Source organism: Polypterus senegalus, chromosome 14 (assembly GCF_016835505.1).
Source record: "Polypterus senegalus isolate Bchr_013 chromosome 14, ASM1683550v1, whole genome shotgun sequence".
Lineage (NCBI taxonomy): Eukaryota > Metazoa > Chordata > Cladistia > Polypteriformes > Polypteridae > Polypterus > Polypterus senegalus.
Window position 1 is genome coordinate 24,366,895 of NC_053167.1, and position 22,766 is coordinate 24,389,660.

The following is a 22,766-nucleotide window of genomic DNA, read 5'->3' on the forward strand; positions in this document are numbered from 1 at the left end:
AATGCCCAATGCCCCCTTATCAGTAATTGTCAGGGATGGCCTGTTCTAACTTTTATTAGACTCCAGAAATGATATATCATCTACTTGACAGGGTTAGGTAGAATTTTTTTCTGATTCTTTATTCTCCATTCACTTATGTCAACATCATGTCATTTTCTAACCTGCTTCATCCAGACCAGGGTTGCAGAGGTTTCTGGAGTCTATCCCAGCTAACACAGGCCACAATGCAGGAACTAACCCTCAAACGGGTGCCAGTCGGTTGCTGGGTGAACACACAGACACACACACACAAACATATTAAACCCACACTAGGGCAAATTTAGGGTCACCATTTACAGCTAACCTGCATGACTTTGGACTGTGGGAGGAAACTAGTCTCCTTACTTTGAGGCAGCACCACTACAATTGCACCACTGTGCTGCCCCATTAACTTATGAGTAATGGTAATTTTGGAAACTTACTTCAACAATATAACATAAAAAGATTTGGCACCAGAGTTTGATTTATCAGACATTTATGCATTTGTAGATTAAATTCACTTTTTTCAGTTTTTCATTTTTTTTTCTTTTTTTAACAATCTGTTTAGTAGTGAATCCCTACTATTAACATACCAGAACATTTATTATTCATTGTTTTTCAGGAATTTGCTTTTGTAGGGAATACCGGGCCAATCCTTATTGCCAAGGGTGCAAAGACAAGAACATTCATTAGACAACTATTTAACAGCACCTGAATTGGTTGATGGTTTAAAAAACATTCAAATCTTTACTAAGTACTGTTGCAAATTAAATTAAAAAGCATTTTTAAGTCAACTGATACCATCACTGCTTGTGTTTGCTATAAAAAATCTAAACGATGTATGCAAGGTGGATTCTTATTTTTATATATATATATTCAATTTTTTCTTCAAGTTGATAAGATGAAAAGTTTATCATAGACCTTTGATATAAACTGTTATTTTAGTATATTCTGTATAATACTCTCTAATTACAAAATGTCAAAACTGTATAAGGGTGTAAAAGCCTTGTCATATACTTCAAAATAAAAGAACCTAAGAAATGAGACATCCCTAAAATAGCACTGTAAGTATTTACTCCTAAATTACCACACCTTCTCTACCTAAAAAGATAACACTGCCAAAAAAGCAAGGTAAATGTTTTCAACATCTGAATCTGGGTGGTTAGGAAGGGGAGCTGGGTAACTACATGAAATTGCTGAGGCCATAGGCTCTCTGCTTTGTTTTTGCAGCTGTGTCAATTTTCAGATCTTTACTCTGCAGAATATGTAAGAAGACTATTAGAAAGATTTGCTGCCAATAATGTAAAAAAAGAGTTTAGCCTTAGTTTCAGTGTTGTTAGCCGTGAACTTCAAATTCTATTACTGCTTGTTAAATACAAATTAAAATGAAACTGCCAGAACACAGAAGTAAGGCCACAAGTTAACATATGTCCGAACACACACCCTTAGCATGGCATTGTAGTTAATTGATTTTTGACTAGACTTATGTTAAATGCAATGGGTTAAATGATAGTGAAAATTCCCAGCTCTTGCATTATAATAAGACAAGCAATCTCTGCATCTCAGGCTAAAATAAATAAATAGTTTAAAGTTATTCTCTTTATTTCACTTTTATATTGCATAACAGGGCTATTTGATATTCTGTACCTTTCTATTGTGATGAAGGCAGGCAAATTACAAGTCCTTGAATCTACTACAACTTTAAAGTAAGTATCAGATAGCAGGGCTATGAAGATTATTAAAAACAAACCTTTATATAAGAGGAGTAATAAATGTTACCTTTGTTTAAAGAAAAAGATCTGAATGAAACAAGATGCATGCATTTTAATATTTTCTTTTGAAAGCTAGTACTCACCCCAAGGACTTTACCACGCTGATGTACATCCTCCCACATGGAATGTACAATGTACCGGCACATGTACTTTCCTGCTCGACCCTCCTGCTTCATTCGGACTAGACACATCCTTGGAGAAAACAAGACAAGAATAGGGATAAAAAGTGTCAATCACAATTTAAAGCATCTCAATAGTAGTCTCCGTACACCGTATTTGACATAATTATGCACGTGCTGTTTTTGTTCATTTTTCCTAAACAGTCAATACAATTAAGGGTTTTTTTTATCCTCAACAATTATATTATATACATGTACTGTGATTTTTATTACAAGCAAAACTACTAATGACGACCACAGCTTTTTTAATACTTTCAAAACAACTTTCAAAATTGTTATGCACAACAGAGTTTGAAACAGAAATCTGTTGTATTTGTTGCATGATGAGATCATTTTTAAAGGTGATGTTTATAATCTAAATGCACAACTGGGGCATTACAGGGAAAAATAATGAAAAACATGACATACACAAACTGGACTGTGTCTTTGGCATTTTCCACATTTACAACACTAATGAATTAAAAATATAATTAAATTACAAGTTGAAGCGGTTTGTCTCTAAAACAAACCATTACAGATAAACTGCATCTCTCAGAGAGGTTGGGAGTATGCTCTAGTAGCACAATGCTGTTCCCACCACATGACAAACCACCTGGATTGGGACCTGAGTGACACCTCAGCACCACACTGGAAAAGTGTGAGTTTCTTTTTTTTGTGGTGGCTGGAGTGCCAATCCTGCCACTAAACCCCAAGTTTTACCTGTAAGTTTGAGGACCTGCTTGCCAGGCTGGATGCAGTTTAACGTTATACCCAGGATGAAGCAATTGAAGGTTAAGGGCCTTGCTCAAGAGCCAAAAGCAGTATAGTCACTTCTGGAGTTTACGGGATTCAAACTGGCAACCTTCCAATTGCTGGCGCAGATCCTTAACCTCAGAGCCATCACTCTGCCACTCTCTCAGCTGTGAGAGTAATACTTCCTTCTCATCACCAGTAAACCTAGCAAACATACATTTCACTTAATAGCTAATGTTATGAGGCACACCATCTTGTCATGCAGTCAAATGAATTTGTTAAAAAGTACCCTCATTCTAGTCACATTATAATGGTGCGAGTCGGCTCCTGGTTCCCTTTTCTATTATAGAAACCTCTTGAACCTGACACTGTCAGTACTGTAACCAAGATGAGCTTGGCAGATGAGGACAAACACACATGAAGCAAAGGGACAGTGAAAAGTGCAAGTGCTTTTATTAAAAAGATTCACAAAACAATTGTCCTAAAGTGCAGTTCTCAAAAAAACTTTCAATAAATAATCCACAAAAAGTGTGGAGGTTAAAATGATCACATAAATAAATCCATTAAAACAAGGTTAAAATCAACTGGCAGGAAACTGTCTTTACTAAAAAGCCCAGTGCCTTCTTTCTCACTGGCGGTTCCCCTGCTAATCCCATTCGGGCCCTGCAGCAGAGGAGTCATTTTACTGAAAAACGCAGCTGACCTTTCACAGGTCCAGGTCCCTGCCGCCCCACCCCATGGCTACAGTAAGGGTTGGGAGCCCAAAGGTCAAGGATGCCCACATCGCATATGGGAACTGCTATCGCCACACTACACCCCCCACAAGAAGACATGAATGCAGCGATTATTTATTTAAACTGCCAAACAGCCGTGGACCTCACTTTACCACACACACATTTTAAAAATGCTAAGAATACATATTAAGTATTCAAGTACGTATTTACAGTATACAGTATATAAGTCAGAGTGCTAATAGGTTAAGATTTTTTTTCTTTTTTTTGCTTTGCAAAAGATAATAGAATTCCAGTCTGAAGGGAATGGATTTTGCAATGACATTCTCCCAACAGATTCTGAAGCCTGCTACATATCAACAAAATGTTTTGTTCAATGAAACAGTTTTAATTTGAACATATCTAAGGTTTGGTTTACTACTTTCTTACACTGTTTAATTTTTTAACCAGTAGGTTAATTGCTATTCTGCCCATGAAATGAAAAGACTATCACCTATTAAAATGCAGTGCCCTCCATAATGTTTAGGACAAACACATATTTTTCCTTGATTTACCTGTCTCATCCACAGTTTAGAACTGCAAATTAAACAATTCAGATGTGTTTAAAGTGTACACTGCAGACTTTAATTTAATGGTATTTGCATACATTTTGGTCACATCATGTAGAAATTGCAACATTTTGTATGCATGGTCCACAATAATGTTTGGGACATAGCAATGGTACAGTACGTATAGTAAAGATTATATAGGTATATTAGGCAATGATAAGTATATTAAAGACTGCTTGAAATCTACGATTCATAGACATCACCAGGTGCCGAGTATCTTCTCAATGACGAAATTCACAAATAATCTAAATAACTTTGAAATTACAGCAAGCACACAGTGATTTATGTGGTGGACATCACTAAAAGTAAGGCATTTTTTGGCAGAATTTAGTTCTAAGTAAGAAATACAGTAAATTGAAATGCTTTTAGAAAATTTAAAATTATACTGGATATATCTATTGCAAATAACTTTGAGGCATCAGAGACTAAAATGATCTCAAATATGACTAGCTAAAAGGCTTAAATTTTGACTGTTGGTCTATGTTTTTAAATGTAATGATACGGATTTTATTTATAACATGCCCTTCATTGTCCAAGGACATGGTTTCAAAGCACAGCAAAAATAGTTAAAATACAGTAGGTAAGTTTAAAAGTCTATTTTTAAAGACTGGTATTGACTTGACTTCTCTAAGCTTCTGATGAAAAGCATTCTACAAGGTTGGAGCTGAGACACAGAAGCCTATTTTGCCCATTGTGCTCTTCCTAGTTTTTTGAATCGTAAGTGGAGGACTGACTTCAGATGATCCCATTTTGCGGGTAGGAACATGCAAGTGTAAAAGATCAGAGAGATAGGACAAAACAAATAACAGAGAAGAATCAATTTTATCACCTAAATCGGACCCTTCTCATTCTATGTGATGAAGTAAAGTGCTTTTTACAAATAGAGTCTTGACAGGAACATTAGTGACATCTACTGGATCAGATGCCAAAAAGGAAGATAAGCAAAAATCTACATACAGTATACAGTAATAATTGAGCAGGAGGATCAATCCTGAGACTTTAAGAACCAATATTGAATCTTTAAATGAAAAATAATGATTAATTGGAAAATCAATATTTTTACCCAAGCCTAGCCATCATTGTCTTTGGAGAAAAATAAGAAAAAACCTTGTAAAATAAAAATCTGGTTTAACTCCTAACCCACCTTAAGTGGATAAAACTTTAAATAACAAAGATATACATCCCGTACTTTGTTCATATCATTTGCTTTAACACCAGTGATGTTATAACGATTTGCCCTAATTGATTTTCCCTAATTTTTCTTTACATGATGTTTTTATATGAGGTTACATAATAGTCAACCAAATGATTTCACCAGATCAAATGAGCATTAAGTAGATATATAACAAATGAAACAAGTATCAAATATTTTTATCAAAGAACATCACACAAGATTCAATGCCTTGAGCAAACCAGTAGTAGCAACCTTGGATTAAATAACTTATTACACAAAATTTAACAATATTTGCAACCAGATATTGCATGTAGTTACTGAACAGCATCTGCTTGACTACGCTAGAATGGCCCCATCAAGTTTAAGGTAAATCTGTCAAACTCGGGCAAGTTCTTCTCATAAGTATTCCTCTTTATAGAATGCAACATGCGCTAGGAAAACAAAGCTCATTTTATAAGAAACAGCAATACAAAGATTGCAATATTTCTGGCAGAACCTAATACAAAATCAATATGTGAATTTACAAAAAACAAATTTACCCCACTGAAGCATAATTAGAAACCAGGCATTATATCATACACCAAATAAAACCACTATCTTTACATCACCCCCAAAACATGCAGATTTTAACATGGGTTAGAAATTGACAGTATACATTACAATGCTGTTAGCACCATGAGTTAAAGCTATAGCTGTTAAGTTATCTTAGTTATCTGAGGAAAAAAAGAGTGTATCTGAAATAAGCAAGTGAAGCTCAGTGATGGTCAGAAATGATTTATTAATACAATTTTAAGAAAAGGCACTTCTAAGAAACATTTCTAAGGGACAGGTTATTAGTTTATTTTTAAAATATCAGTGGCATATTTTTCTATTTCTGTTATTCAATTAAAACTAGCTTTTACCTATCTATAGCCTTATGCTATCTAGTTTGCAATTAAAGCCTAAATAAATAAAACTTGTATGACTATTGCTGGGAAGAATTTTACATATAATTCCGGATTTCATACTGACTACTATTTAAAGTAATATATATTTTTTTACCTGCATCTTTATCACTCTTTAATATTGTTTTTTTATCAGTGTGCTGCTGCTGGAGTATGTGAATTTCCCCTTGGGATTAATAAAGTATCTATCTATCTGTCTATCTATATTAAAGCTTGTGTTTATTTTCATCTAATAATTAGGTTTCATATTCAAAGCGGGACATATAAAAATCTTTCTTAAACTCTTCATCAATTTTTCCAATTTGGTAAACATTTTGATTGCATTACATCTGTGCTATAGCTTTCAAAATGATGACTTAAGAGTGGATTATATAATTAAATATTGGTGAACTTCTTTTCTCCCTAACCAACGTTATTTTGATTAGATTTAATATGTCTAAATTTGTGGTAGAGAAAAACAGCAAGCTATATCTAATCTATCCTTTAAATCCTAATAATTATAATTACCAATGTAACAATAGGCCGCATGGCAAGAACTCCTGGGAAAATTGGAAAGTAAGGTCAAAACCGTCTCACTTCCAGTTAAGACTACAAAATGACATAAAAAAATCAGAACCAATGTCTCCATGATGGGACAGTTAACTTTGTGAGCTGGAATGTTAAAGGCCTGATTCACGAATTAAAGAGAAAGAAAGTATTCTCTTACCGTACAGGTTTAAACACTAAGATAGTATTTTTACAGATGACCTACTTATTAAGCAAGGATCAGTTCCGGCTGCAAAAAGACTGGACTGGCCAAATGTTTCATTCCAGCTTTACAAAGAAAACTAGAGGTGAGGGAATTCTTATACATAGAACAGTCTCATTTGTGGTATCAGATGTAGTATCTGATCCTGAAGGGAGATATGTGATTGTCACGGGCAATTTATTTAACTGTAAAGTGATTTTGATAAATGTTTATGCACCAACCGTAGACGATAGGGAATTCATGAAAAATGTATTTACACCCATTCCCAATGTTACTCAACAGTGCATTATTGCTACTCAAGAACTGGTTATTTCTTTATAGATAATAATTTCTTGCCTACGATTAAATCTTGCAAGTACAACACTATTGTTATTTCTGACCATGCCCCTCTGATCTTGGAGCTAAAATCATTATGCCCCACATACTCATCTTGCAGATGGCATCTTAACCCACTTTTATTAGCAGACGAAAACTGTACAGAATTTATATCAAAACAAATCAGCTTTTTTTTCTAGAGATATACATCCTCAGAGTATCTTTCCCACAGAAATAAATTGGAAACCAAGAAGGTATCAGAGCTAACCAGCGAAATTACTAGAATAGATCAAGAACATGCCAGGTGTCCAAGTGAGGCGCTTCATAGGAAAAGGCAGGCTCTGCATTCAGAGCTCAACTTCTTAACTAAAGAAACTGAACAACTCATTTTAAAATCAAGACATCTTTACTATGAACACAGAGATAAAGCTAACAAGCTCTTAGCTCAACAAATACACACACAAGAAGTTTGCTATGCAATCCCAGCAATCACCAACATGAACAGAGACAAAATCATTGACCATAAAAATATAATGCATACATTTAGAGACTACTATAAATCCTTATATTCTACTGAGTTTAAAGAAGACAACACACAATATAATGTATTTCTGGATGCATTACAGAAACCACAAATAGACACTCTTAGTGCAGTTGAATTGGACAAACCTTTGGAGCTATCTGAATTATAAGAGATGCTATAAAGTCACTTCAGAGTGGGAAAGCAGCAGGCCCTGATGGCTACCCTGTCGAATTTTATAAGAAATTCTCCACTCAGCTAACTCCCCTATTATTAGCAACATTTACAGAAGCTAGAGACACTCAAAGTCTATCTCAAACTTTTTGCCAAGCATTAATCACTGTCTTTCCTAAACAAAATAAGGACTTATTACAATGTGCATCACACAGACCAATTTCACTTCTGAATAATGATGTTAAGATACTCTCCAAAGTCCTAGCTAGAAGGATGGAGAAAGTGCTGCCTTCGGTAATATCACAAGATCAAACTGGATTTATTAAACGCTGACACTTAGCCTCCAATCTTCGACACCTGTTTAATGTAATATATTCACCCACAAAGTGAAACAACCCAGAGATGATATTATCGTTGGATGCAGAAAAAGCATTTGATATGATTGAATGGAACTACCTTTTCACTACATTAGAGAATTTTGGGTTTGGCCCGAACATTTGTGCATCAGTTTGTATTAACATGAATTCAGACTACTTTAAACTAGAACGTGGTACCAGACAAGGATGCCCCCTTGTCACCACTACTTTTTGCAATCGCCATTGAGCCACTGGCAGTTCACTGTCGAAATGCTTACAAGATAAAGGGAATTATCAGAAAAGGACTTGAACAGAAAATTTTTCTATATGCAGATGATATGGTACTGTATATATCAGACCCACAAAATACTGTGCCTGCAGTCCTAACAGGACTTATAGAATTTTCAAAGATAACCCTAGCCTTAATGAATCTATTAATTTTTTACATTTAAGATTTCTCATTTAAAGATTTACCAATGCTGCTTCTTGTTCTAGAGTGTATATAAACACAGGGAACTCCAGTTTCTGTATTACATCTTGCCTGAAGAAGGGGCCTGAGTTGCCACGAAAGCTTGCTTATTGTAATCCTTTGAATTAGCCAATAAAAGACCAGTGCATTCTTTAACTGCCTTCCTACCTTAATGTGTCCAGCTCTCTCTCGTGCTGCCTGTGTGTCTGCGTCCATCTCTCGCTCTGCCTCTGTGTGTGTGTCGTGCTCTCTCTCTCGCGCTGCCTGTGTGTGTGTGTGTGTTCGCGCTGACTGTGTGTGTACATCTGTCTCTCTGTCGCGCTGCCTGTGTGTGTGTGTGTGTGTGTCGCGCTCTCTCGCTCTCTCTCACTCTTGCTTGCAGGCAGGCAGTCAATTATGTGGGAGGTGTGCCGATTTCTGCAGTAGCTGCACTTATGAATATGCTAAGCACAGTCCTTCACCCACGAATATTTACCTTATATCGGTAGGCACTCAATTATGTGGGAGACGTGATGACTTGGGACACAACTCCGCCTCACACGGTGACTGACCTCCAGGCTATGGCCATATACAGTATATGGACAAAAGTAGGTTCCAGTTATGACCGTTACGTGTAGAATTTCGAAATGAAACTTTTGGAAGTAAGCTGTAAGGAATGAGCCTACCAAATTTCAGCCATCTACCTACACGGGAAGTTGGAGAATTAGTGATGAGTGAGTGAGGCAGTCAGTCAGTGAGGGCTTTGCCTTTTATTAGTATAGATTTAAATATATACAACTATATTTGAGTGGGCAATTTGGCACAGTTACATTTCGTCTCTCTCTCTCTCTCTCTCTGCATAGAAGTTTCATTCCATACCCTAAAGACATGCTTGTTAGGCAGTGTTTGCATGAGTGTGTCTCATGACAAATTAATACTCTTTCAAGGCTTAGACACTTGCATATTGTTGCCTTCTTTATGACTGGCATTAACTTACATTTTCAGTGGTTAAATCAGATAGCACTTGATTATTTTAAAAAATCAAGTGTAAATTCACTTGCGAGATCAGATCACTCAGAACACATTCATAAATGGTCAGAAACCAATATTGACAAAATTGGGCCTAAGTATAAATGCAAAAGTGTTTTCTGTTCATACAGTTTGCATCATTTGATTTGAATTTTGTGTCTGAAAGGTGACACGAAATTTGTACAAGAACCAGTGTAAATGAAGTTTGGCTGAGTTATATCTAGATACAAAATATGCCGCATCTAATGATTGTTTTTGTGGAGTTTGCAAGTCATTAACTGTTGACAGAGAAAGTTGACAGTACTTTCTCTGAAGTATCACAGTCAAAGGCATGGCTAGGAACACACACATTTCCACATTTCTATGTACAATTTCTTATGTGGGCCTTTGATTGAAATCAGAATAATAGTATTTATAAAATTGCTACAAGATCCTGGAGTTAAAATCAATACTCTTTAAGAAATACATCACAAATTCCAAAAAAACTACAAATGTACACAAATGTCATTAATCAAGAGATGTACCTTTTTGAGTTTTCTAGTTTATCTTTGTTGTGTAGATATATTTATAGCAAAAGCCTTCTACTTATACCCTATGAAGAATACTCTTTTTAGTGTATACTAATTTAATATATTTATTAATTTTATTATTAATAGTGAATATTTGGAGTGGATTTTCAGCTACTTATGCAACCCTCAGAGTTTTCCCAGTATTTTACCATGACAAAAATTTTATAGTAATAAAATACAGTACTTATTTATGCAACACCTAGTATGCCCTACCTTGAATGTGATTCTATTTGAAGGGATTTGCATTTAAATGCAATAAAAATTAAATTGCTTAAGTTAAAATTTTAATTTAATTTATTTATTTAGTATTTAAGTGTGCAATTTACACCTGCCTTAAGGATCCAGTAACCTTGGTTTGAATCCCGCATCTAATGATTGTTTTTGTGGGGTTTGCAAGTCATTAACTGGTGACAGAGAAAGTTGACAGTACTTTCTCTGAAGTATCACAGTCAAAGGCATGGCTATGGAACACACACTTTTCTATATTTCTATGTACAATTTCTTATCAATTAACAGTTGATTTACAAAATTTAGTAAATACAGTAAGTACAGAGGCTCCTTCACAGCATTTGAACCCTGCTCCTTGATCTTCATTGGGATGCTGTTTGTTTCAGTTGTTGGAAATACAGTATATACAGAAAGACATGCAGTTAGCTTGATTTATGCAAGTTGCCCTGGCAAAGTGCCTGTGCCATGAAAATGTCTAATTTGTACATAAGAGTCAAAATCAATACAAGATCATCCATTTTGATCCAATTGTGGGATAGGACTAAGTAATGTCCTTCCAATAAGCAGACATGAATAGTTTTATTTTTTTACAGTATCAAGAAAGAAAATCAAATGAAATATGAACCATTTAGTGAGGTGTCATCATTAGGTGCAGTAGTGTTGAACAACATAGCACTTCTTCAGCCAATAAACCTCAAAAACAGATCAGGACAACACTCACCAGACATGTAGTTGTGCTACTAAGAACCAGGAGTTTAGTGTATCTGGAAGAGAGCACCCTATATAAAGGAGGAAATGTAATAAAACATCAGACTAATGCCTCTAATATTCAGCAACTTACATCAGGTACATTTAAACCACAAAAGCAGGTCTTTATTAAAGTTTTTCATCAAGATATGACTGTAATGTAATTATGTAAAATCCTAGTTAAAATATTTTTTCTTATGAAAAATAGACAAAACAATTCCACATTGTAATAGCTATTCTCAGTTATTACAGTATACACATGGGTTAATATGTAGAGTATACAAAATGGTATTTGCTATGAACTGACTGAAACAGCTTCATTATTATATACTGTAAATTATTTGCTTTTATCTTGCTATTTGCTCATTGGGAAAATGTAAGACCTGTGCTGAGATGCCTGAGAGAAAACACTTTAAGCAGCTGTACTGAGTGTTCACAATGCACACCAAACAAAAAATTACATAGAATAGAATTTTTTAAATTAATGCATAATCCAAGTCTTTTGGACGGTCTACAGTAGATCTTCTGCACTGGAGGCTCACAATGAGTTTGCATCCAAACAGGTTTTTTTCACAAAATTATTTTCCAGATTTAATAAAACTTGAATTTAAATTTAAGAAGAAAAAGTATTAGAGTAAACATGCACTAGTGTGTTCACAAAACTATCAGACTTGTAATGGATGAATAAATTGGATACTAATCCAATATTGGGCAAATCTGCCTGATAAGTTTCTGTTAACAGTTAAAAGTTTTCTCTTACAGACTTCAATGATAATATATTAAGAGTATTACGATGTAAACAGAAAGTCAATAGAAATACAAAGTATTACAAATAATTGCATCATAGATAACATTACATCATAGACTTGCCAAATATATAATGTTTGCTTGCAACTGTGCTATAATTTGCAATATTTAGAATTACTTTTCTAATAAATTAATTGATTGACAATGAAAAACAGAAAAGGAAAATCAACTTGTAAATCACAAAACAGAATCACACTTACTTTCAAAAAATTCATCATAATTAATCTTCTCCACACAGCAAGTATACATTCGTAAAGCAGCAATCTTGATTTTCTGTGAAAAGAGTTCACAATAAAAACAATTTCTGATTCAAGACAGGATGTGATTTGCAGCAAGCAGTCCTGAAATTTACTTCTTTATATCATTTTACTGGAAAAGGTGAATACGATGCATTTAAATGTCCTTGCTAATAACATTAGAAGAAAATACTACGAAGATGTAATTTCCTTGAAATTCAAGCAACATGAAAAAAAAAACTCACCATCATTTGAGCTGCATTAGGGTTGCATGGTATGCTGATAATGAAAAAGTACACAAAAACACAATTTTTAAAGTAGTATGGTACCAGCTTTCCAGGAATTTTGGTACCTTTCACTTTCTGACAGGTTCTGTGGGGGACAAACCGGCCCTTTCAACAGACTAGAGCAGTATTTCTTAAACCATTGGTCAAGGACATGTTTGTGATGGGTCATCACAGGATTGTGTAGTAAATTTACAAAACTTTATCCAAGTGTGAATTCTGTGTTAGCTGATGTTAGCTGTGTTGCAGTGGTACCTCGGACTCCCGCAGGGCTTCATGGAAGTTGGAGTTGGATACAGCCCTGTTGGGATCCGAGGGTGGCACCAGGGTGTGCTGCAATAGCTGCTGAGCCCTTTTGGCCGGTTTTTCCTCCACTTCTGAAAGTGCTGCCGTAAGTAGGTCAAGGAGCCCCTGGAGCAATTCCAGGGGTGTTCAGTAGTGCTTACTCTGGGAGAGGGAGATGAAGCTTGCCTGGAGGAGAAAGAGAAAGAGAAGAAGAGTACTGTGTAGAGGAGTGCTTGTGTTTTTGGGAACTGTGTTTAACTTGTGGAGTTTCCCACATGGAAAAATAAAAACTCTTGTGTGCTTTGAACCTGCATCCTATGCCTGTCTGTGTCAGGGCTGGCCTTTACTATATATATATATATATATATATATATATATATATATATACACTGCTCACAAAAATTAAAGGAACACTTTAAAGAAACACATTAGATACATCAGATCTCAATATGAAGTTGGATATCTATACAAATAACGACAGGGCAATGTCTTAGGAACAAAAGGATGCCAAGTCTTTTAATGGAAATAAAAGTTTTCTGCCTACAGAGGGCTCAATTGTGTAGACACCCTAAAATCAGAGTGAAATGAAGATGTGGCAGGCTAGTCCATTTTTCAAAAACTTAATTTCTGCTACTCAAAATGCTTTTCAGTATCTTGTGTGGCCCCACGAGCTTGTATGCATGCTTGACAACGTCGGGCATGCTCCTAATGAGACGACGGATGGTGTCTTGTGGCATTTCCTCCCAGATCTGTATGAGGGCATCCCTGAGCTGTTGTACAGTCTGAGGAGCAACCTGGCGGCCCCTAATGGACCGAAACATAATGTCCCACAGATGTTCTATTGGGTTTAAGTCAGGGGATCGTGAAGGCCATTCAATTGTTTCAATTCCTTCATCCTCCAGGTACTGCCTGCATACTCTTGCCACATGAGGCGGGCATTGTCGTGCATTAGGAGGAAACCAGGACCTACTGCACCAGCGTAGGGTCTGACAATGGGTTCAAGGATTTCATCTCGATACCTTATGGCAGTCAGAGCACCATTTCCTACGCAGTAGATGTCTGTGCGTCCCTCCATGGATATGCCTCCCCAGACCATCACTGACCCACCACCAAACCTGTCATGTTGAACGCGTTGCAGGCAGCATATCGTTCTCCTTGTCTTCTCCAGACTCTTTCACGTCTATCACAGCTGCTCAGGGTGAACCTGCTCGTCTGTAAAAGTACAGGCGCCAGTGGCGGACTTGCCAATTCTGGTGTTCTTGAGCAAATGCCAGTCGAGCTCCACGGTGCTGGGCAGTGAGCACAGGGCCCACTACAGGACGTCGGGCCCTCAGGCCATCTTCATGAAGTCTGTTCCTGATTGTTTGGGTAGAGACATTCACACCAGTGGCCCTCTGGAGGTCATTCTGTAGGGCACGAGCAGTGCTCAGCCTGTTCCGCCTTGCACAAAGGAGCAGGTATCGGTCCTGCTGATGGGTTGAGGACCTTCTACGGCCCTGTCCAGCTCTCCGAGAATAACAGCCAGTCTCCTGAAATCTCCTCCATGTTCTGGAGATTGTGCTGGGAGACACATTAAACCTTCTTGCTGCAGCACGTGTGGATGTGCCATCCTGGAGAAGTTGGACAACCTGTGCAACTTCTGTAGGGTTAAGGAATCGCCTCATACTGCCAGTAGAGATGATTACTCAAGCCAAAACTAGCACGAGTGGAAAACCAGCCAAAAAGATCAAGAGGGAGAAACTTGAAATGACCTCCACATGTAAAACCAGTCCTGTTTTGAGGGTTTTCTAATTGTTGCCACTTTAGTGCACCTGTCGTTAAGTCCATGAACACCAATACAGCTGAAAGTGATTAACAATGACCTCAGCTGCTTAACCAACCAGAAAATTATCAGACAGGTTTAATTGATTTCATGCCAGGCCCAATAAAAAAAGTGTTCCTTTAATTTTTGTGAGCAATGTATGTATGTATGTATATATATATATATATATATATATATATATATATATATATATATATATATATATATATCAAAAAAATTTAAAGGAACACTTTGAAAACACATCAGATCTCAATGGGAAAAAGAAATCTTCCTGGATATCTATACTGATATAGACTGGGTAATATGTTAGGAATGAAAGGATGCCACATCGTTTGATGGAAATGAAAATGATCAACCTACAGAGCCCTGAATTCAAAGACGCCCCAAAAATCAGAGTGAAAAAATTATGTGGCAGGCTAGTCCATTTTGCCAAAATTTAATTGCAGCAACTCAAAATTGTATGCAGCACTTTGTATGGCCCCTGTGTTCTTGTATACATGCCTGACAACATCGGTGCATGCTTCTAATGAGATGACAGATGGTGTTGTGGGGGATCTCCTCCCAGATCTGGACCAGGGCATCACTGAGCTCCTGGACAGTCTGAGGTGCAACCTGGTGGCATTGGATGGACCAAAACATAATGTCCCAGAGGTGTTCTATTGGATTTAGGTCAGGAAAGTGTGATGGCCAGTCAATGGTATCAATTCCTTCATCCTCCAGGAACTGCCTGCATACTCTCACCACATGAGGCCAGGAATTGTCGTGCACCAGGAGCCACTGTACCAGCATAGGGTCTGACAATGGGTCCAAGGATTTCATCCTGATACCTAATGGCAGCCAAGGTGCCTTTGTCAAGCCTGTAGCGGTCTGTGTGACCCTCCATGGATATGACTCCCCAGACAATCATTAACCCACCACCAAACTGCTCATGCTGAATGATGTTACAGGCAGCATAATGTTCTCCATGGCTTCTCCAGACCCTTTCACTTCTGTCACGTGTGCAGGGTGAACCTGCTCTCATCTGTAAAAAGCACAGGGCACCAGTGGTGCATCTGCCAATTCTGGTATTCTATGGCGAATGCCAATCGAGCTGCATGCTGCTGGGCAGTGAGCTCAGGGCCCATTAGAGGACATGGGGCCCTTGGGTCACCCTCATGAAGTCTTTCTGGTTGTTTGGTCAGAGACATTCACACCAGTGGCCTGCTGGAGGTCATTTTGTAGGGCTCTGGCAGTGCTCATCCTGTTCCTCCTTGCCCAAAGGAGCAGATACTGGTCCTGCTGATGGGTTATGGACCTTCTATGGCCCTCTCCAGCTCTCCTAGAGTAACTGCTTGTCTCCTAGAATCTCCTCCATGCCCTTGAGACTGTGCAGGGAGACACAGCAAACCTTCTGGCAATGACACGTATTGATGTGCCATCCTGGAGAAGTTGGACTACCTGTGCAACCTCTGTAGGGTCCAGGTATCGCCTCATGCTACCAGTAGTGACACTGACTGTAGCCAAATGCAAAACTAGTGAAGAAACAGTCAGAAAAGATGAGGAGGGAAAAATGTCAGTGGCCTCCACCTGTTAAACCATTCCTGTTTTGGGGGTCATCTCATTGTTGCCCCTCTAGTGCATCTGTTGTTAATTTCATTAACACCACAGCAGCTGAAACTGATTAACAACCCCTCTGCTACTTAACTGACCAGATTAATATCCCATAAGTTTCATTGACTTTATGCTATACTCTGATTAAAAGTGTTCCTTTAATTCTTTTAAGTAAGTATATATATATATATATATATATATATATATATATATATATATATATATATTATAATCTCTGGAACGACCTTGCAGTTTGGGCCGCCCAACCCAATGTCATACACATGCAGCTTAAAGACTCTGGCGGTAGTAATTCAATGACAATCCACAAAGTGACGGTGTGTACTAATGCCTCTTCTCTTCCTCCCTCTACAGACTGGATGATGGACAGCCCAACCACATCCGATATCACTTCTGGTCTCCACCCCTCTGGACCCGCCTCTTCCTACCTGGTCTGTACTTAACAGGAAGTGTCATCATCTTGTCAGTCTAGTCTAAGGCTTGTGTCCCAAGGGGCATTAATTTGCTGAAAAGCCTTTATTATTTTTTTTGCATTATAATATACAGGGTCATGGTGTTGCCCCAACTCTTTTCCTTTTTCTGTGTCATCGTTTACAATAGAGTATCATTAGTTGCAATCACTGCACAAAATGCTCATACGAGGTGAGACACAAAAATTGGGCTTGGGGCTTTCCTGGAAAACCATCTGGGGGTCGGCTGGATTTAATCATAGAACTATATACCTTAGTATATGCCCTCTCAAACCGCAGACCGGCTAGGTATATCCTGTGAATAGCTTAGTCAGTACTTGCATAATAATCGGTACACGAGTTGCCACGACAATGTCAGGTGAAAAAAGTGAACAGGGAGACAAGACAATTCTCCCGTGCACAATGGTTTTTCCATAATGCAGTTTTTGACTGACAAAAACATTCCTGTCCTCGATCATCCTCCCTATTCACCTGATTTAACTCCCTGTGATTTGTACTGCTTTCCAAAAATCAAAAGTTACCTGAACGGAACATTTTTCTTCAACGGATAATGTGAAGATAGAAACAGCAAGCCTGTTGAAGAACCTCAAACAAGAAGACTTGCAGCACTGTTTCAATCAATGGAAGATATGTATGGAGCAGTGTAGAGATCGAGAGAGGGAGTATATAGAAGGTGACAATGTTTAGAATGCTATAATTCATCAATAAATATTTTTTTTTTTTACCAATCCGGTTATTTTTGTGTCTCACCTTGTATTAGCTGAATATCTGTTGTACATCTTATGGTATTGTAAGTCTGCTGGAATGAATTACTTTTTCACACAGGGCCATGTAGGTTTGGATTTTTTTTCTCCCTAAATAATAAAACCATCATTTAAAAACTGCATTTTGTGTTTACTTGTGTTATATTTGACTAATGGTTAAATGTGTTTGATGATCAGAAAAATTTTGTGTGACAAACAAGCAAAAGAATAAGAAAACAGGAAGGGGGCAAATAGTTTTTCACACCACTGTATGTGTATGTATATATATATATATATATATATATATATATATATGACAGAAACACTCATCACACACAACAGTGACAAAACAATTACATTGACAATCATGTTACATTATTTTCAAAATGTTTCCTTTTCTTTTCATTATTTCTTTAACACACTGCTTCTCCGCTAAAGCACGGTATTTTTTAGTATATAGTATATATATATATATATATATATATATATATATATATATATATATATATATATATATATACACATATATACACATACACATACACACACACATATACATATAAGTCTTATGAAAAAGTTTGGGAACCCCTCTTAATTCTTTGGAATTTTGTTTATCATTGGCTGAGCTTTCAAAGTAGCAACTTCCTTTTAATGTATGACATGCCTTATGGAAACAGTAGTATTTCAGCAGCAGTGACATTAAGTTTATTGGATTAACAGAAAATATGCAATATGCATCATAAGAAAACTAGAGAGGTGCATAAATTTGGGCACCCCAAAAGAGGTATTACATCAATACTTAGTTGAGCCTCCTTTTGCAAATATATCAGCCTCTAGCCACCTCTTATAGCCTTTGATGAGTGTCTGGATTCTGGATGGAGGTATTTTTGACCATTCTTCAATACCAAATCTCTCCAGTTCAGTTAAATTTGATGGCTGCAGAGCATGGACAGCCTGCTTCAAATCATCCCATTGATTAGCGATGATATTCAAGTCAGGGGACTGTGACGGCTAGTCCAGAACATTGTACTTCTCCCTCTGCATGAATGTCTTTGTTGATTTCGAACTGTGTTTTAGGTCATTGTCTTGTTGGAATATCCATACCCTGCGTAGTTTCAACTTTGTGACTGATGCTTGAACATTATTCTGAAGAATTTGTTGATATTGGGTTGAATTCATCTGACCCTCAACTTTAACAAGGGCCCCAGTCCCTGGACTAGCCACACAGCCCCACAGCATGATGGAACCTCCACCAAATTTGACAGTAGGTAGCAGGTGTTTTTCTTGAAATGCGGTGCTTTTCTTCTGCCATGCAAAGCGCTTTTTGTTATGACCAAATAACTCAATTTTTGTCTCATCAGTCCAAAGCATTTTGTTCCAAAATTAATATTGTCTAAATGAGTATTTGCATACAACAAGCAACTCTGTTTGTGGTGTGAGTGCAGAAAGGGCTTCTTTCTCATCAACCTGCCATACAGATGTTCTTTGCAAATTGCGCTGAATTGTATAACGATGTACAGATACACCATCTGCAGCAAGATGTTCTTGCAGGTCTTTGGAGGTGATCTGTGGGTTGTCTGTAACCATTCTCACAATCCCCGCATATGCCGCTCCTGTATTTTTCTTGGCCTGCCAGACCTGGGTTTAACAGCAACTGTGCCTGTGGCCTTCCATTTCCTGATTACATTCCTTACAGTTGAAACTGACAGTTTAAACTCTGAGATAGCTTTTTGTAGCCTTCCCCTAAACCATGATACTGAATCTTTGTTTTCAGATCTTTTGAGAGTTGCTTTGAGGATCCCATGCTGTCACTCTTCAGAAAAGAGTCAAAGGGAATCAGAACTTGCCATTGGCCACCTTAAATACCTTTTCTCATGATTGGACACACCTGTCTATGAAGTTCAAGGCTTAACAAGCTAATCCAACTAATGTAATATTGTGTTGCAAGTAATCAGTATTGAGCAGTTACATGCACTCAAATCAGCAAAATTACAAGGGTACCCAAATTTTTGCACAGCCAGTTTTTCACATTTGATTTAATTTCATACAACTAAATACTGCTTCACTAAAAATCTTTGTTCGGAAAACACTCCAGTACTCCGATGTTCCTAGGAAATTAAAGACATACCACCGTTACCTTTTTTGTTGAAAGTAGAGTAAATTATTATGCAGGCTGAGAGGGGGGTGCCAAAAGTTTTCATATAACTGTATCTCTGCAAAAGGACAAAGGTCCAAGCCTTTAAAGTCCTGCTGCTTCTTGTTTTGCTATATGGTTATGAGACGAAGACTGGACTACTACAGTACTGTGTCTCTTCAGAGAATCCTCAGGTACCACTAGCTTGATTTTGTGTCGAAAGAGCGATTGCTCATGGAGTCCCGACATGCCGATGTTACCTGCATTGTGAGGGAGCGTCAGTTACAGCACAACAGCCATGTGGTGCAGTTCCTTATGGGTTATCCGGCTCGCAAGATCCTCATTGTTGAGAACCTGAGTGGTTGCACCAGGCCAAGGAGACACCCACGTAACACTTGGCAGCTGCAGATAGATGGTCATTTCTGGAGGGTGGAACTGGACCACACGACTGCCTAGGGGTTGCCAACTAGAATCCCAAGCTTTTTTGTCATGTAGTGGGTGAGGCAATGCGCGGTTCCCATACATGTTCCCTGACCTGAAAATTGGTATCAGAAATTGAGGAGACGGAGTCAGAGTCGGATTTAGAGCTGAAGGTTTTATGTACCGAGTAGCTGAATTTTTTTAACTGTGTTCCCACAACTGTTCTTGCATTCTGTTTATGAAAACTTGATATCTGAGCATTACAGAAAAAAACATTTCCAGTAACCATGAAAATCTTTTATATTTGCATAATACTGATGAGAAAAATTATTTATAGGATAAAACAGGAACTAATATCAATAAAGGTTAACATGGTTAGCAGACAGATACCCATAATCCACAAAACAAAAGTAAAATGAAACAAAACAGGAAAACACTCATTAAACTTGATACAGTTGAAACAAAGGAATAAAATATGGACTATTACCCATTTGTTGTATTTCAGGGGTCCTGTGAATCCCATTGCTTCTATAAGCTTGGTAAATGCTCCCACATCCTCCTCTTTCGGTGCTGGAGTTTCTTTTGTTGTATACCACTGCACATTAGAAAAACTTATTGTTCGATTTAAATAAATAAAAAACGATGGATTAAACTCTCACTCGATTTAAGGTCTTCTAAGCAATGCAAATAAATTGCATTTACTTGGCTAAGTGATTGATTAAATATATATTGTAGGTGCACTAACACTCATAAGCCTTACTCCTTTAACCAAAAACAATTTAAAAATAATCAGCCAGTGCAAAAACTATACATTGTGTGAGTACCCATGTGATAAATTTGAAGGATGAATTCAAGTACTGTAAAGCTAAAACAAAATAGGTGTGATTATTAAGCTGCAGGCAAATATAAAAATCAGAAACCTGTTCTGAAAGGTTACTTTCTTACCTGGCTAGTGATGTGAAATGATCTGCACTGACATGCTGATAATGTAGGACTGCAAATGGTTGGAAGAATGTGAAGACACATCGCTGAAATTTGCACCTGTGAAAAGAGAGGGCTGTTATTTAACCATTTAAAATATCACAGTTTGAAGGATTTTTATTTTTAATGTTCTGTTATGTGATTTTTCATGTTTTACTGATCTTGTCTTATGTTTCATAACATTAAGAGTATAAACTAATTTCGTATTATATTTTGTTCAGATTTTTAAAACAATATTTTATGATCCTTTACTTTAGAAATCTTGCAAGACTAACATATCCATTACAGTAATCGTACTAAAATAATTTAATTGTGGCGTCTGGGTGCAAGCTATGACAGAATCATTTCAAATGTCAAACTCAAGTCATCTTCAAGGAAAGAGATATGAGGTTTCATCAGAAAGTGCGTACGTAATATTATATATATTATATTGATATTATACGTGTGTGTGTGTGTGTTCACAAGCACACAGTAAAGGCTAGTGCACTGCCCTTTAACACAATGACACTTCCCAGGAAAACAAATCCTGACCTAAAGAAAGTTACGCATTTTTGCAAATGTGACAGACACATACACCGCTTTCACACACTTGGGCAACTATAGCTCACCCGGGAGGTTACCAGTGACAGAGTGGAGGCGCTCCGTACTGACAGCTGCAAGGCGTGCCGATACATATTCCGTACTCTTCACACTACGTGCAGACTTGCAGGGAGACCCGTCGTTATAAACGATGATCAGATAGACTAGAAATGACTAAATGAAAGTTCTCAACGAACGCACTTCATGAAACATAAGCACATCACCCTCGCGCTTCGCCTCCTGGCAATGTCAAGCTAAGCTTTAGTACCGTCTCTAAAGCAGCCCGGGTAGCAACAGCGACTCAAAGCGAGCGATCCGCTGATGTCAAGAGGCGGGGCTACAGAAGGATATTGAGCGCGGCAGAGAAAGGGTTGATGAGAGACTGGAAATGCAACCTTGCGCACACTTTCTTGAACTTCATTAACCGAGTTGCAGTTTTAAAGATACCACCGTGTATGGTGTGAAACTGACTTCAGTTCCAATTGCAACCTTGATTACATTAAATGGACGGATGGGTGTTCCAGTGATGATGCATGGCTTTTGACCTGGGAATCAAGGTCGTTTCGTGAGCTCCCTCAAGCAACTGCCTCCAGCGCAAAACACACACAAATTCCAAAGGCATTATATATCAGTAAGTGCAGTTGTGACATCGGGGTAAACCCCTAATTTTAGAAACTGCATGTATCAAGGGTGCAGCTTTCCTAAATGCTGAGACTGAAGGGCTAAGTACAAATTGTCAGCACGGATAAATTATGATGGTCCACTGACACTATTATATTCATCACTTGCTGCACGTCCATTACTCTCTCTCTCTTTTGCTCGCTCTCTCATTTACGCATTATATAATTTACACATGACCATATTAGGATGTACTGGAATGTTGTTAAATACACTTTCCACGGTAAGGATCGGCCAGTCTTATCTTGTTTCCCTTTCGTCACATTGCATTAAAGGTGTGGCATTTCAGCAGACATATTCCCAGCATCTAAAGGAAGATTTCACTAACTAAACTCAACTTTGTATTTGAGTCAAGTACCAAAAGTGCCTAAAGGTATGCGTGATCACTAAATAAAGTTCTACAGATGGAAACAATTCAGAATGAATC

General features: G+C 37.6%; 1 protein-coding gene across 1 annotated transcript in view; it reads right to left on the reverse strand.

The window, feature by feature from the left end:
• The window catches only part of LOC120543496 (ubiquinol-cytochrome-c reductase complex assembly factor 1), a 54,411-nt gene extending 32,467 nt beyond the window's left edge, over positions 1 to 21,944 (reverse strand). The window contains exons 1-6 of the mRNA XM_039776571.1: positions 21,691 to 21,944; positions 21,047 to 21,142; positions 20,589 to 20,696; positions 12,300 to 12,372; positions 11,267 to 11,324; positions 1,874 to 1,982 (exon numbers count right to left, since the gene is read on the reverse strand). Of these exons, the coding sequence (XP_039632505.1) occupies positions 1,874 to 1,982; positions 11,267 to 11,324; positions 12,300 to 12,372; positions 20,589 to 20,696; positions 21,047 to 21,142; positions 21,691 to 21,756 (510 nt within the window). The 5' untranslated portion in view covers positions 21,757 to 21,944. The remainder of the gene's footprint in view (positions 1 to 1,873; positions 1,983 to 11,266; positions 11,325 to 12,299; positions 12,373 to 20,588; positions 20,697 to 21,046; positions 21,143 to 21,690) is intronic.
• Between the last annotated feature and the right edge of the window lie 822 nt (positions 21,945 to 22,766).